General features: G+C 51.4%; 2 protein-coding genes across 5 annotated transcripts; one reads left to right on the top strand and one right to left on the bottom strand.

Moving 5' to 3' along the window:
- The first annotated feature begins 1,113 nt into the window (after nt 1-1,113).
- Nucleotides 1,114-7,481, top strand: SLC22A7 (solute carrier family 22 member 7). Of its 2 annotated transcripts, XM_080666278.1 has the most exons (10): nt 1,157-1,569; nt 2,238-2,341; nt 2,474-2,628; nt 2,744-2,912; nt 3,926-4,049; nt 4,343-4,452; nt 4,856-5,070; nt 5,221-5,329; nt 6,093-6,299; nt 6,705-7,481. In XM_080666278.1, exons 1-10 carry the CDS (start codon nt 1,180-1,182, stop codon nt 6,745-6,747), a joined length of 1,626 nt encoding a protein of 541 aa, XP_080522404.1. In that variant the 5' UTR covers nt 1,157-1,179; the 3' UTR covers nt 6,748-7,481. The 2 variants fall into 2 exon arrangements, with proteins under 2 accessions (XP_080522405.1, XP_080522404.1); XM_080666279.1 differs by lacking the exons at nt 2,238-2,341; nt 3,926-4,049 and having other exon boundaries at nt 1,114-1,569; nt 6,705-7,479.
- On the bottom strand, nt 2,848-11,027 carry CRIP3 (cysteine rich protein 3). 3 transcript variants are annotated; one of them, XM_080666283.1, is made up of 8 exons: nt 10,222-10,615; nt 9,894-9,988; nt 9,428-9,485; nt 9,199-9,330; nt 8,358-8,429; nt 8,148-8,242; nt 7,992-8,049; nt 7,615-7,817 (listed from the first exon to the last, which is right to left on the bottom strand). In XM_080666283.1, the coding sequence occupies exons 1-8, from the start codon at nt 10,346-10,348 to the stop codon at nt 7,756-7,758; spliced, it is 699 nt and encodes a 232-aa protein (XP_080522409.1). In that variant the 5' UTR covers nt 10,349-10,615; the 3' UTR covers nt 7,615-7,755. The 3 variants fall into 3 exon arrangements, with proteins under 3 accessions (XP_080522407.1, XP_080522408.1, XP_080522409.1); XM_080666281.1 differs by lacking the exons at nt 7,615-7,817; nt 7,992-8,049 and adding an exon at nt 2,848-2,929; XM_080666282.1 differs by lacking the exon at nt 7,992-8,049 and having other exon boundaries at nt 7,429-7,817; nt 10,222-11,027.
- Between the last annotated feature and the right edge of the window lie 3,700 nt (nt 11,028-14,727).

The raw sequence follows: 14,727 nt of genomic DNA, 5'->3' as shown, positions 1-14,727 counted from the left end.
TTTGCTGCCCAGCTGGCATGGCTCAGTGGTTGAGAATCAACGTGGGAACCAGCAGGTCACGGTTTGATTCCTGGTCAGGGCACATGCCCGTGTTGCATGCTTGATCCCCAGTGTGGCGTGTGCAGGAGGCAGCTGATCCATGATTCTCTCCCATCATTGATGTTTCTCTTCCTCTTTGAAATCAATAAAAATATATTTTAAAAAAGAAGAAGCTTATTTGCTTAGAAATCTGGAGCCCTTGGAACATAATTTGATAACATCCCAGCTCTGCCGACCTGGTGTTTGGAGAATCAGATCAGAAACACTTGACATTGCTGGTTTCTGCTGTGCTTTTGTGGCAGGGCTATGAGAGAACTGAGTGGGTAAGATAGACACATCCCAAGTCTTAGGCATTGCACTTACCTATCGCAATCCCTCGCCTTCCTTACCCATGCCCTCGGGGTAATCTAGGAAGCTCTTGGAAATAGGGGTGGGGCAGGCAGGAGGGAATGTGTGTGTATAGGAAGAGCGCCTGAGTGAAGAAAGGGGAGAGGGATGGGTCTGGGATCCCCAGATTGGCCAGGCTGCTCAGGGTGGTTCCAGGTGTGTCTCAGGCCAGGGCATAAACTCCAGGTGGGGACATAAATCTCACAGGGTACAGAGAGCACTCAGCTCAGCAGTAAAAACCCTTCACCTGGTTTTGAATCCTGGGCTGCTGGCCAGGCTGTGGTTGCAAATAGGCAAGGCTCACCTGAGTTTCATAGGACAAAGGGCATCCAGGAAGGGCTGGCACCATGCCCAGGAGACTCCTCCTCTTAGGGACCCTTGAAGCTCTGCTGATCAAGGGGCCATGGGCTCAGCTCCTACACACCCAGCTACCCATCATGGCAGCCCAAGGTTACCCCACTTGGTCCCTGAGCGCTAATATGTAAGTCCCAGAGCCATGGAGTCAGTGACCCCTGAATGGATGGCAGCCCTCTCCCTCAGAGACACTGGGCTGCACAGGCAGGGATCCCAAGGTGGCCAGGGAAGGCCCAGTCCTGGGCCAGCCCCCAAGGGCTGGATTGTGGCTGCAGGCTCTCCGCCCATTAGTCTATTTGCTCCCGCCTCCAGAGTCCAAGGGTCCATATGGTGGGTGGGCTGAGCTGTGCTGACTACTACATAGGGAGCCCACACGGGGGACAGTTATTTGTGGGTGGCATGGGATTCGAGGAGCTGCTAGACCAGGTGGGTGGCTTTGGGCCCTTCCAACTGCGGAATGTGGCCCTGCTGGCCCTGCCCCGAATTCTGCTACCTATGAACTTCCTCCTGCCCATCTTCCTGGCTGCTGTGCCTGCCCACCACTGTGTCCTGCCTGGTGCCCCTGCCAACTTCAGCCAGGACATGTGGCTGGAGGCCCACCTTCCCCGGGAGTCGGATGGCACACTCAGCTCCTGCTTCCGCTTCACCTACTCCCAGGCTCTCCCCAACACTACGTTGGGGGGAGAAGGGCAGAGTCCTGGGGAGCTGCAGGGTGAGCCCTCCACAGTGCCGTGCCCTCAGGGCTGGGAGTATGACCACTCGGAGTTCTCCTCCACCATTGCAACGGAGGTACCTGAGCCAGGAGGCTGGGGGACACGTGAGTGGGATGGGTCTCATTACTTTATTTCTCAGAGTCTCAGTTTTCCCTCTGTCGATATATTAATTTAAAGCACAGAGCTTGTAGTAAAGAGCCCATACATGAGAGCTGCTACTTTTTTTAAATTTTTTTATTGATTAATGTATTACATGTGGGGAGCTGCTATTATTAATTGGGAGGTAATTACGGCAGGAAAGGCTAAGGTAGCTCTAGGGAGCTGGGGCTGAGAGTTGAGAAGGGTGTTTCTGCAGTAAAAGGTGGAGAAACAACAGAGGCCTCCTCCTCTTTCTGCCTCATTTGGGCCCCTGGTCTAGGATTTACAGAATCTGTCTGTAAATGGAGGTGCATGCAGGTGGGGAAAGAATCTCTCGTGGCGGGGTGGGGGGGGACGGGGAGTACAGGCCTCCTATTGTCATGGTCAAGGCCCTCCATGGAAAGAAGCTGCAGCTGCAGGATTGGGGAAGGACAAAGTCTCCCACCCCCAAGCTGAAGGGAACAGTTAGAGGTTTATTATCTGACATGGAGATACAAGGATGGCACAGTTGACCTCAGAAGTACCCAGGGTCTGGAGTGGAGGGGTTGGTGCCAGTTGGAGAGGGGCCTGTGCCCATGGGAGGCCCCTCATTGCCTGTCCCTGCAGTGGGACCTGGTGTGTGAGCAGAAAGGCCTGAACAGAGCCACTTCTACATTCTTCTTCATCGGTGTGCTGGTGGGGGCTGTGGCCTTCGGATACCTGTCTGACAGGTGGGGTGAGGTGGGGGTCAATAAGGGAGTGGGGTGGAGAACCTTCTCCCACTAGCTGGGTCTGGGCCTAGTCTACCTCTGTCTTGGGATCTCCCCTCTGCAGGGAACTAACTCTGCATGACTCCCGTGCAGGTTTGGGCGGCGCCGCCTGCTGCTGGTGGCCTATGTGAGTGCCCTGGGGATGGGCCTGGCATCTGCAGCCTCGGTCAGCTACATCATGTTCGTCATCACCCGCACTCTCACTGGCACAGCCCTGGCTGGCTTCACCATCATCGTGATGCCACTGGGTGAGGCAGGCAAAAAATGGGCAGGGCCTACAGGGCTGGAGGGAGGCAATTGTCAAGGATGAGACTGAGCCATATGTCCCTGGCTAACTGTCTTCCTGTCTCTGGCTGTGGACAGAGTTGGAGTGGCTGGACGTGGGACACCGCACCGTGGCAGGTGTCCTGAGCAGCACCTTCTGGACAGGGGGAGTGATGCTGCTGGCACTGGTCGGGTACCTGATACGGGACTGGCGATGGCTTCTGCTGGCTGTCACCTTGCCTTGTGTCCCAGGCATCTTCAGCCTCTGGTGAGGCCTATGGGCAGCTGGGGAGTGAGAAGAAGCCAGAGACAGAATAATCAGAGGCTGAGATTTGAAGACAGAGAGACTGAGACAAAGAGAATGAAAAACAATCCGTGACCCAGAGCCAGAGACCAATACATGAGATGCAGAGAAACACAAAACTATATATATATATATATATATATATATATATATATATATATAGAGAGAGAGAGAGAGAGAGAGAGAGACCATTGAGAGACAGTGAGTGACAGAGACCAGGACTGAAAGGCAGGTTCAGAGAGGCAGATGGAGATGGATGCAAGAGGGACATGAGAGACAGAGCCAAGCGCAAACTGAGGCTGGTGCCCTGGAGGACAGAGCCAGCATGGAGGTAGGAAGTCCAAGTAGAGGGAAGGACAGGCAGTGTGGGCATTTCATTGCCTTTCCCAAATGAGCTGGCTTTGAATGACACCTCTGGGTCTGTCTCTCATTCATCCTATGCCCTCCTGTCACCTGTGGGAGAAGTGGGTGGCTGATCCTGGGGGGCTGAGATCTTGACACCAATTCAGTTGAATAGAGAAGTGACTCCCGGGCTATGGAGAATCTAGGCCTGGGCAAAGAAGAGTGGGGAAAGGTGGCTTTTAAATTGGGCCTTAAAAATGAATAAAAGTTCATCAGGTGAGGAGGGTTGGGAAGACGCTGCAGGCTGAGAAACAGCTTTTGGTGTGCCCAGGAGGGAGACATTGCTTAGGGCAGTGGTCGGCAATCCGCGGCTCGTGAGCCACATGCGGCTCTTTGGCCCCTTGAGTGTGGCTCTTCCACAAAATACCACGTGCAGGCGTGCACGTACAGTGTGATTGAAACTTCGTGGCTCATGCGCAGAAGTCGGTTTTCCGCCTGGGCGAGTCTATTTTGAAGAAGTGGTTCTAACGCTGAGCCACACTCAAGGGGCCAAAGAGCCGCATGTGGCTCGTGAGTCGCAGTTTGCCGACCACTGGCTTAAGGTGCTGACTGAAGGGCCTCCTGCTGTCCCCCAGGTGGGTGCCTGAGTCTGCACGCTGGCTTCTGACTCAGGGCCGTGTGGAGGAAGCCCACAGCTACCTGCTCTGCTGTGCCAGGCTCAATGGGCGGCCTGTGGGTGAGGACAGCCTGAGCCTGGAGGTGAGGGTGAATGTGTGTGTGAGTGCATCCAAGTACATGTGTGTGGCATGTGTCAAGCACTCCCTTCCTGGGGCCCACTGTGTGTGCAGGAAAAGCTCCCTGGGCCAATGTAGAGTTCTCCCAGGATGTCCTCTGGTGGGCCACACCCTCGCCCGGTTTACCCTACTTAGCTCCCATGTGCATCCATCTCTCCCCTACAATGCAGAAGGGAGCAATAGAGGCCCAGAGAGAGCAATGTGCCTTGCTAAGGCCACACAGTCAACTCCATGTCACAAACTTTCCTCCCCCACCAGGCCCTGAGCAAAGTAGCAGCTGCAGAGCGGGTGGTCCGGAGACCTTCCTACTTGGACCTGTTGCGGACACCACGGCTCCGACACATCTCACTGTGCTGCATGATGGTGTGGTGAGGATGGGGCTGGCCTGGCGGGGTAGGGATGGGGCGCGGAGGGAGGGGCTGACTTCAGGATGATGCTGAGTATAACAGGAAACTGGACAAGTAAACTATAACTTGGAGAGCAGGGTGGGGGTGGTGGATGGGGGCCGGGGGGCTGGGGCTCTGGAAGGTCAGAAGATGGAGCAGGCATCAGTCACGTGGGTTCAAATTCAGGCTCTGCCTTTTCCTTATTGTGAGACCTTGGACAGGTAAAACGGGAAGTTGTTAGTTCCTACCTCGCAGGGTTGCTGTGAAGATTAGGCAAAGAAGCTTTGGCCACAAGGGGAAGGTGGTCTCTCCTAAAGGCCAAGTTCCCTGAGAGGACAAGGTGGGTGGGAAGGAGGGCCCTGAGTGGCACTGTGACCCCTCTCAGGTTTGGAGTGAATTTTTCCTATTACGGCCTGAGCCTGGACGTGTCGGGGCTGGGGCTGAACGTGTACCAGACGCAGCTGCTGTTCGGGGCCGTGGAGCTGCCCGCCAAGCTGCTGGTCTACTTGTCCGTGCGCCACGCCGGACGCCGCCTCACACAGGCAGGAACGCTGCTGGGCACTGCCCTCACCTTGGGCTTCAGGCTGCTGGTGTCCACTGGTGAGCCTTGCCCTGGGGCCCCGCCCACTTGCCCAGGCCCCGCCTTCTGGCCAAGAACCCCCGCCCTTTCCCAGAAGCCTCGGCTCAAGGCCAATTACATGTGCCCTCTCTGAAGACTCTGCCTTCTGTCCTGAACCCCTCTTCCTCCAGAGAAGATGTACTGGAGCGCCGCCCTGGCGGTGATGGGGAAAGGTTTTTCTGAAGCTGCCTTCACTACTGCCTACTTGTTCACCTCGGAGCTGTACCCTACTGTGCTCAGGTGAGGGGAGCCTGAGTCCCAGGCAACCCTGGGGAGAAGGTTTGTTAGTCTCATCTCTTACCAACACCCCCACATACACACAACACACTGCATCCCAGTCCCTCTCACCCATTCCTTGTACAGCACTCGGAATACGGAGTTAATCAGAGCCTCTGTTGGCCTCAACCTGGGAGAAGGTGGGGCATTTTATCTTCTTCACTAAGTGACCCTGAGAGAGGTCAGACAACTTCTCTGGGCCTCCTTTAAAAGAAAACAGTGGCAAGCCCCATCTGCCCACTCCATCCCATCTCCCCACAGCCCTGGCAGAGTTGCCCTTGTGAGTTGTGTCTGGGCATAAGGCCTGGCCCCTTTCAACTAGCTATTGGCAGGTGAGGAGGAGGTGTGTAGGCAGCTGAGTATGATTAGAAAGCTTTGCACCTACTCTGACAACTTGGCATCATCTATGAGCTGCTGACCCTCTTCCTTCCACACTACTTTTCCCCACCCCCTTTCCTGTGACGTTTCTTTTCCTTCAGTGATACCTGACTGGTACTCTGTCAGAATGGGGGCCCCATCCTCTGGTGGGTGTTGACTTGGGGGGGGGGGCCTTGACCAGGGGTGGGTGGGAAGACCACCTGAAAGAAACCTCAGCTTTCTTAGCCGTCTGGGGAGAAAAGGAGGTACCAACAGGGGGTATTCCCTGCCAGCCAGGGGAAAGCCCCATGAGGCATGACTCCAAGTAGCTATGAGCACCAACCCCCTCCCCCATCCTTTCTCTGAACAGACAGACAGGGATGGGGCTGACTGCACTGGTGGGCCGGCTTGGGGGATCTTTGGCTCCACTGGCGGCCTTGCTGGATGGAGTATGGCTGTCACTGCCCAAGCTCACTTATGGGGGGATTGCCCTGCTGGCTGCCTGCACTGCCCTCCTGCTGCCAGAGACAAGGAAGGCACAGCTGCCAGAGACCATCCAGGATGTGGAGGGGAAGAGGTGTGTGCACTTGCATGTGGGTATGGGTGCTCAGGTACCTAACACCTTAGGTATGATTCAGAGGAAGACATGTCTGTATATGGTGCATGTATGCAAGTATGCATTGGTGCATGACCTGATGTAAATTGTGTGTATAAAAGCATGCTCAAGTTCATATCCATATGTGTGTGTACATAAATACCCAAGACTGTCTAGGAAGAGGTGGATGTATGCACACTCAGGTATACCTGCACATCAGGGATGTGTATAAGCATGTGTAGGAGTCCCTTGTGGGAGTACACACATTTATATACCAAGAGTTGGGGGAGCCCTAGGTCAGCACTAATGGGGAAAGCTGGGGTGGTAGACTCAGGGGCTAAATCCCACCATTAATCATGACTCTTTCCTCCCCAATGCCCCGTCCAGCCTTCAGGAGGAACAGATGCCCATGAAGCAGGTCCATGACTGAGTGGTCTCAGGAGCAGGCACTCCACAGAAGTTCTGGACCAGGGCTGGGGGCATTGAGCCCCCTGCTCAGGACTGGATTTTCCACCAATGCCACTCTCTGTGCTCATCCAACTTGTAGCAACAGAAGTTCCAGAATGCAGTGGGCTGCTGGAGAATTCTGGCACATCTCTTGGCTAACGGGATTCTATAAATAAAGGTTCCCCCTGGGTTGGGACAGCAGTATGGAGCTATGGGATGAGCCCTGAATGGGAAGCCCCTGAGTCTGGTGCTGACTTCTAATCTGACCTTTGCCACTGATTTGCTGTGTGACCTTGGGCATGTGGCTTTCCCTTTTGGAGCCTCAGTTTGTTCATCTCTCAAATGGATAATGAAACCTCTTAACAGACCTCACCACAGGATCTATCTGTTGTCACACTCAATGACGTGCAGGATTAAGGGGCTTCTTCTAGACATGGTGCTAAAGAAGGGACCGTCCTATGATGACGTCTGTGGGCATGCTGTCCACTGTGTAATGCTGGAGGCTGCCCAATGCCAGGGCCAGGAGCACAGAGCTCTTTGTTCCATAGCTGGTCTTACTACCTCCCTGGCACTTTACAAGGTAATGCATCCTCCATCCCCACACTCCCTGCCCCCCCTCCAACCCACTGTCTAGGCCTCATGCCCAAAGAAGAAATGAAGACATGTGAGCCAACATTTTATTGGAGAAGCCTGAATAAACACAAGTTTTTTGAGTACCTTGAAGTTATAGAATTTGCTGGGGAAAGGAATTGGAAAGGCCAAAAGGCCAACATTCAAAATGGGGTGGACCAGTTCCCCTGAGCAGATAGGAATGGGAAAGGGAAGAGTTGGCAGAGAAAGTCTAGACTTTCTGGTCTACTATGGAGCTGAGGCCCACGCTGCCAGAATCCCATCTTCCCCTACCTCCATGGGATTGAAGAATTCTGTAGCTCCCATTGGATCATGGAGGGGATGATGGGAGGCCTGAGTTAGGGTGACTTCTGTAAGCATCTCATTTGGATTTTATCTCCACGGGGTCATAGATGTAGCAGCCCACATCACCAATGTTCACACCTGAGGGAGAGAGCCTCATCACCCAGGGCCTTGGGACTAGGGGGTACTGGGCTTAGGGCTGGAGGGAACTGGGAAGGACCTGGGATATATCTGATTACAGGGGAAGCTGTCCACACATCCCCACAGACCCACATGCCATACTTTAAGCCCAGTGTCTAGGGTGGGGCTGCCCACCTTTGGGGCCAAACAGGTAGCCGTAGCAGGGGATGTGACAGTAGGGGACGCCGTCATGCTGGGACACAGAGAGAAAGAGAGCACTCTCAGCTTGGCTCTTTTCCTATCTCCAGCCTCTCTCCTCCCAGCATAACCACCCATCCCTTCCCTGCTCACCTCAGCATGACTCCCAGCAGTCAGGGTCTTCCGGCAGCGCTGGCACCTCAGACAGGGTCGGTGCCAATTTCTGCCCAAAGACATCACCTTCTCAGCTGGTGGTGGAGAGAGTTAGTAACTCTAGGGGCAGGGCAGGGAGCCTTGCACCACCTCCCTGCCCTTTGATGCCCACCTTGTACTCCCCTCCTTACACTTTCTCTTGTCACTTACCAAAATAGACAGGTTCCTCACAGCCAGGGCACAGCGAGGTCTCCCCAGTGAATGTCTTCATGTAGGAAGGGCCTTTAAGGGGAAGAGGCCCTGGCTAGGGCTGAGGTGGAGGCCAGGCCTAAGTAGGGCCCTCTAGCACCAGTCTGCATATGGCACTGTCCTCTTCCCAAAGCCATGTTCACTCCAGAGCCTCCCACCAGGTGGCCATAAGTATGCCTTCTTCAGACAGAGCTGAGTCCCCTCTGATCCCACCTCCTGTCTGCAGGAGGGACCACCTGCTTCCTTCTCATCCTCCCAGGGGTTCAGGTGCCCACCAGCCCAACCCTGTCAGCAACTCAATCCTCAGGAAACCTGAGCTGATACAAGAGCTGCCCAGGGCAGGGGTGTCAGGTGTTTGGGGAGCACGGTGTCATTGCCCACTATAGGGGACAGGAGAAAGTAACAGAGAGGAGAAGTGGAAGAATGTGAGGGACTGGCCCTGTCTTAATGATTCCTTATAAGTCGTTCCTTCCATGGCCTTGGCCTGGGAGAGGCCTGACTTCCAGGCTAGCTTTGCCTCTGACTAGCTGTGACTACACAAGGTCACTTGCCCTCTCTGACCTCAGTTTCCTCACCTGTAAAATGGGGGTGGTAATGCCATTTGCCCACTTTACTTCTGAACTCAGCAGCTGACATGAGGAAACATAAAAAAACTGGTCTTGGATAATGGAAGATTTTGCCATAAACAAAGTTGTAGGAATGTGAGGCATCGGACTATGTGAGAAACTGCCACCTGTTTCTACCCCGTTCCCCAGCCTAGGAAGGGTCAGGAGGAGGGGAAGTGGGGCTCAGCCTCACTTACTTTTCTTGCGCTGGGGGAGACCAGTCCTGGGCCTTGGGGGGCTGAAACTGCTGGGGTTGAGGGGAGTGGTGTTGGCACGGGTGGGAATGGGGGAGTTGTAGAGGTAGGAGCCCACACCACCAATGTTCACCCCTGCAGAAAGAAGAGGGCGAGTCAGGCTTGAGTCTCCAGGTCCCTGCCACAAGGAGGGTTTCTGCTGCACTCTGTCCCCTTCCAAGCTGGTACTTACCCCTGGGTCCGAAGAGAACCCCATAGCATGGCTTGTGGCAGTACGGCCTCCCATTGTGCTAGGCACAAGCAGAGGAAAAGGGGTTGCTCAGGGATAAGGGGGCTTCTCCTGTGCCTCACAGGTCTTCCTACCAAACACACTGCCAGGTGTCTGCCTACTGGCCTGGGCTGGTGGGGCTGGGAGGGATAGGGGTGGGCTGGCATGGCAGAATTGCCACTGTGGTCAGGGAAAAAGGGCAAGAGCAAGTCAGGAAGCAGTGCTGCTTCCTTCTCCTCCCCCTCAAGTGGCATGGGGCTCACCAGTACTACTCAGGGTCCCCGAATCCTGGCTGGTGTGGGGCCCACCCTGTAAGTGGTTTTGGGAGTTGGCACTGAGGTTGCCTTTGGTGAGCCAACAGGGCCACAATGGGGCTGGTGCCTGGGGGACAGTGACAGACATAGGGTTGTGTGCCCCAGCTAGGTCTCACCTCTGCATGCCCTCCTGGGGACAGGACACTGTGGCAGTGCTCACATTTCAGGCAGAAGCGGTGCCAATTCTTGCCCAGGGAGCTCACCTTCTCCGCTGTAGGGAACAAGGTAGAACCGGGCTGCCAGTTGCCCTCCTTTCCCCCTCAACCCCTGCTTCTAGGAGACGGTGGGGAGTGTCTCCAGGAGGCCAGCTCCATCCCTCCAGAGTGCCAGTCCCACAGATAGAAGGGAGTCTGGGGTTGCATCCACGCCAGTTCCTTGTGTCCTCAGGGAACCCAACGGCTCACACTCGCCCAGTTTTCTCCCGCTCCTCAGCCCGGGCCTCACCGAAGAAAACGGGTTGCTGGCAACGTGGGCAGGTCCAACTCATGGCTCCGCTCAGGTAAGGTGGTTGCTGCACACAGTAGGCACCCAGCAGGGACTCCGTTCCGCCCTCTCCACTGGCTCCACCCATGACTCAGCTTGGAGCCTCATTGGGCTGAACCCCCCGTTCCTCGAAGCCTATTAGTTGCCAGAAATTTAGCACGACTCCACCTGGGGGACGCTGGTGACTTCGCAATTACTTCCAAACACTAAGCCTCTCTCACCCTCCGAGAAGTGAGAAGGTCTGAAGCCAGACTGTGAGAAAAGGGAGAAATGAAGACACTTGGTACTAGTTTCTGGCTTGGTATGGAGAGGAAAAATGCCTTGAGTGTAGACACCATGAAAGCATTATTATTTCAAACCCAAAGTGAGGGGTTAGGGGTTCTTTGAAATGGTTTAATTCCATCTTGGCAGTCTCACAGGTGGTTAAGAGCAATGGAGTCTGCAGCCCATCTATGCTATTTACTCTTTGGCTTCAGGTAAATTACTTAACCATCCTCTGCCTCTGTTCTGTACAATACTATGATGATAAGTCTCTACCTCGGAGGATTGTTGTGAGAATTATTTAAGTTAATACATGCAGAGTGCCCAAACAGCACCTAGCATATAAATGCTATAAAAGCAATTGCTATCATAATGAACTCTTAGTCTGGAAGCTTCAAAGGGTGGTCTGCAAACAATGGTTTGCTTATAAAATTATAATGCTTACTAAATTTAAACATATAATTCAGTCACCAATTACATATTCCTAATTTAGTTTGTTTTAAGATGTTTTAACATTTGTTAAAAGTAGCTCAACAGCCCAGCACGGTGACTCAGTGGTTGAGCGTCAATCCATGAACCAGGAGATCTTGGTTCGATTCCCAGTCAGAGCACATGCCCGGGTTGCGGGTTCAATCCCCAATGTGGGATGTGCAGGAGGCAGCTGATCAAAGATTCTTTCTCATCATTGATGTTTCTATCCCTCTCTTCCTCTTCCTTCCTCTCTGAAATAAAAATAATAATAATTTTTTTTAAAGTAGCTCAGCAATGCTTCAAAGGACACTTCAAAAATGGAAACTCACAGAATGGCAGAAAAACATTTGCAAACATGCATCTATAAGGGTCTAGTAACCTGAATATATATAAAGAACTGTTATAACTCAATAATAAAAAGACAACCCAATTAAAAAATTAGCAAAGAATTTGAATAGACATTTTTTCCAAATAAGATATACAAAAAGTACATGAAAGATGCTCAACATCATTAGTCATTAGGGAAATGAAAATCAGAACCACAATGAGATACCATTTTACATCTATTAGAATGACTATAATAAAAAAAAAAAAAAAAAAAAGCCCTAGCTGGTTTGGCTCAGTAGATAAGAGCATTGGCCTGTGGATTGAAGGGTCTCAGGTTCGATTCCAGTCAAGGGCACATGCCTCGGTTGCAGGCTCCATCCCCAGAGGGGGGCATGCAGGAGGCAGCTGACCAATTAATCTCTCTCATCATTGATGTTTCTATCTCTCTCTCCTCCTTTCCGCTCTGAAATCCATAAAAATACATATATTTTTTAAGTGAGTATTAAGTGTTAGTGAGGATGTGGCAAAACTGGATCCCTCATACATTGTTGATGGGAATGTAAAATAGTACAGCCCTTTGAAAAGAGTCTAGCAATTCCTCAAAAGGTTAAACATACAGTTCCTATATGACCCAGCAATTGCACTCCTAGGTATATACTCAGGAGAAATGAAAGCATTTGTCCACATAAAAACTTGTACACGAATGTTCACACTACTTCTATTCACACTAGCTAAAAGGTGGAAACAACCCAACAAATAAACAAAATGTGGTATAATCATAATAGAATATTATCCTATACAATAAAAGCCTAATATGCAAATTGTCCCCTCCACCAGGAGTTCAACCAGGGGGCAGGGCCGGCCAACCGCTTGCAGCCCCTCCCCCCAGCCGGCCCCACCCCGGCTGGTGGCAGCAGGCGGCTGGGGGAAGGGAGGCCCCTGCTGGCAGTCAGCAGCCACTAGGGATCCTACCCGTGCACAAATTTTGTGCAGTGGGCCTCTAGTTCAGTTATAAAAAGGATTGAAGCATTGATGCATGCTATAATATGAACCACAGAAACATTGTTAAGCCAAATAAGCCAGACATAACACCACCACATGTTTTATGATTCCATTGATATGAAATGTCTAGAATAGGAAAACCCAGAGAGAGATAGATTAGTGGTTGCTCAGGGTTTTGGGAAAGGGCTAATGGGTATGAGATCTCTTTAGGGGAAGAAGAATATGATCTGGAATTAGATAATGGTGATAGTTGCACAATCTTGTGAATATATGAAAAATCAATGAATTGTACACCTCAAAAGGGTGAACTTTATGGTATGTGAATGTCTCAATAATGTTTCAGTATAGTATCTCAATAATAATAATGATGATAACAATAATAATGCCTGAAGTGAACTACTTAAAAAAAAAAAAAAAAAAAGGTCGCCGAGCAAATGAGGGACAGCAGAGGGAGCTGATTACTTTGTACCCCAGCAGAGCAGACAACCCCTTGATGAAATATCATGGTGAAATGAAGTTTTTTTCTGGAATAAGCTCCTCTGTGGGTTTTTTGTTTTAAATATGTTTTTATTGATTTTTAGAGAGAGACAGGAAGGGGCAGAGAGATATAAAACATCAATGTGATTGCCTCCCATAAGCACCCCAACTGGGGATCAAACCCATAAGCTGGGTATGTTCCCTGATAACCAAGATAACCAGGGATCTTTCGGTGTACAGGCTATGCTCAACCAATTGAACAACACCGGCCAGGGCTAAGTTCTTGTTTTGTAAAGTCAGTTCAGAAGGGCTAAGGCTGTGTGTGTGTGTGTGTGTGTGTGTGTGCGCGCGCGCATGCCCGCTCATTGGGCTGCAGTGCTGTGTCCTGTTGGGTAAAAGAGTCCCTCTCTGAACTTAAGTCTCCTTAATTGGGCCATAGGGATGGGACTGGTGTCTACAAACCTCCACTTAGCACTCCTGTTTCCCCACTGGTCTTCATCAGTACTTTCTGATTATAATTCCTCATTGATTTCTAAACATACATTTTTTTGCACACTGTGAAAGAAACTTTTCTATACTTTCTCATTATTTGTTTCTTGTTTCGGGGAATATTTCAAGATCCTTAGATTTATAATTTTTCTTGAAGGGCTTCTTTTTAACAAACTTGAAAAATATTAGTTTTGGTCTCCACTGATATTTTACTCTTGTTTCTGCCTCTCTCATTTGTTTCTTCTTGTAGAAGGTAGCTCGAGGTTCAGTGCCTTTGCTCTCTATGGCACTAATGAAGAAGGTCCCATTTCAGGAGATTGGGAAGACTTGTATTTATTCTTAGATATGCTGCCTCCTTTAGGAAGTGCTAGCTTCATCTGCCCAAGAATCCATCTTCAGCATTTCCAGGGCACATCAGTTAATCCTTTTCTAAGACTGTCTAGTTCTTTCTGCTTTGGATCATATGATAGCCTCCTATACAGGTCATTTTTATCCTAGCATCCAGCACAGGGCCCCACTAGAAGAAACAGGAATCAAAGTGTGAGTACCATGCTGCTTCTACACAACTTACAATGTCAGTGGGACAAATGCTTTACTGCTCCCCATCTTCTGTGGCTTTCCTATATATTGTATGTCATGACATACATAGTATGTCTCATCTCTTCTATTTCTTTGCTTAGGAAAGACTAGTTGAGGCCCCTCCTTCCTAAATATTTGCCATCTATATGCAGGTATAGCAAATCACAATATTCCACTCTTCTTCCTTGTCTGGTTTCCATTATTCTGATGCTAAAATAGGCTTTGTAAAGAATGCTTATAGGGGCGCCTTCCCTCTCGGCACCCTGGCCTTTCTTCCCTCTCAGGCGTGCATCTCCTAAACTCTAAGGATCCCCACAAGACTTGCAACCAGGGGAGCAATGGGCAATGGCAGCTAATCCTGGGCTAACCTGTCTCCAAAGACCTTTTCTCTGATTTTGCAGTGAGCAGCCCCACCTAGGTTCACTATTTTCTTTTTTTTTTTTAATTAATCTTTATTGTTCAGACTAGAGGCCTGGTGCACGAAATTCGTGCACGGGGGCAGGGGGGCAGGCAGGTCCCTCAGCCCAGCCTGCACCCTCTCCAATCTGGGACCCCTCAAGGGATGTCCAACTGCCCATTTAGACCTGATCCCGGTGGGATCGGGCCTAAATGGGCAGTCGGACATCCCTCTCACAATCCAGGACTGCTGGCTCCCAACTGCTCACCTGTCTGCCTTCCTGATTGCCCCTAACCGCTTCTGCCTGCCAGCCTGATCACCCCCTAACCACTCCCCTGCCAGCCTGATTGATGTCTAACTGCTCCCCTGCCAGCCTATTTGCCCCAAACTTCCCTCCTCTGCTGGCCTGGTAACCCCTAACTGCCCTCCCTTGCAGGCCTGGTCCCTCCCAACTGCCCTCCCCT

This window comes from Plecotus auritus (genome assembly GCF_963455305.1).
Source record: "Plecotus auritus genome assembly, chromosome: 4".
Taxonomy (NCBI): Eukaryota; Metazoa; Chordata; class Mammalia; order Chiroptera; family Vespertilionidae; genus Plecotus; species Plecotus auritus.
The sequence above is the reverse complement of the archived record's forward strand: the minus strand, read 5'-3'. Positions and strand labels throughout refer to the sequence as shown.

Coding starts and splice junctions, on each gene's coding strand:
- CRIP3 (XM_080666283.1), bottom strand. CDS start 10,348: ATGGGTGGAGCCAGTGGAGAGGGCGGAACGGAGTCCCTGCTGGGTGCC. Junction 9,486..9,893: donor CCCCAGGAGGGCATGCAGAG/GTGAGACCTAGC, acceptor GCTTGTGCCTAG/CACAATGGGAGGCCGTACTG. Junction 9,331..9,427: donor GGTTCTCTTCGGACCCAGGG/GTAAGTACCAGC, acceptor TTCTTTCTGCAG/GGGTGAACATTGGTGGTGTG.
- SLC22A7 (XM_080666278.1), top strand. CDS start 1,180: ATGGGATTCGAGGAGCTGCTAGACCAGGTGGGTGGCTTTGGGCCCTTC. Junction 4,050..4,342: donor AGGACAGCCTGAGCCTGGAG/GTGAGGGTGAAT, acceptor CTCCCCCACCAG/GCCCTGAGCAAAGTAGCAGC. Junction 5,330..6,092: donor CTGTACCCTACTGTGCTCAG/GTGAGGGGAGCC, acceptor TTCTCTGAACAG/ACAGACAGGGATGGGGCTGA.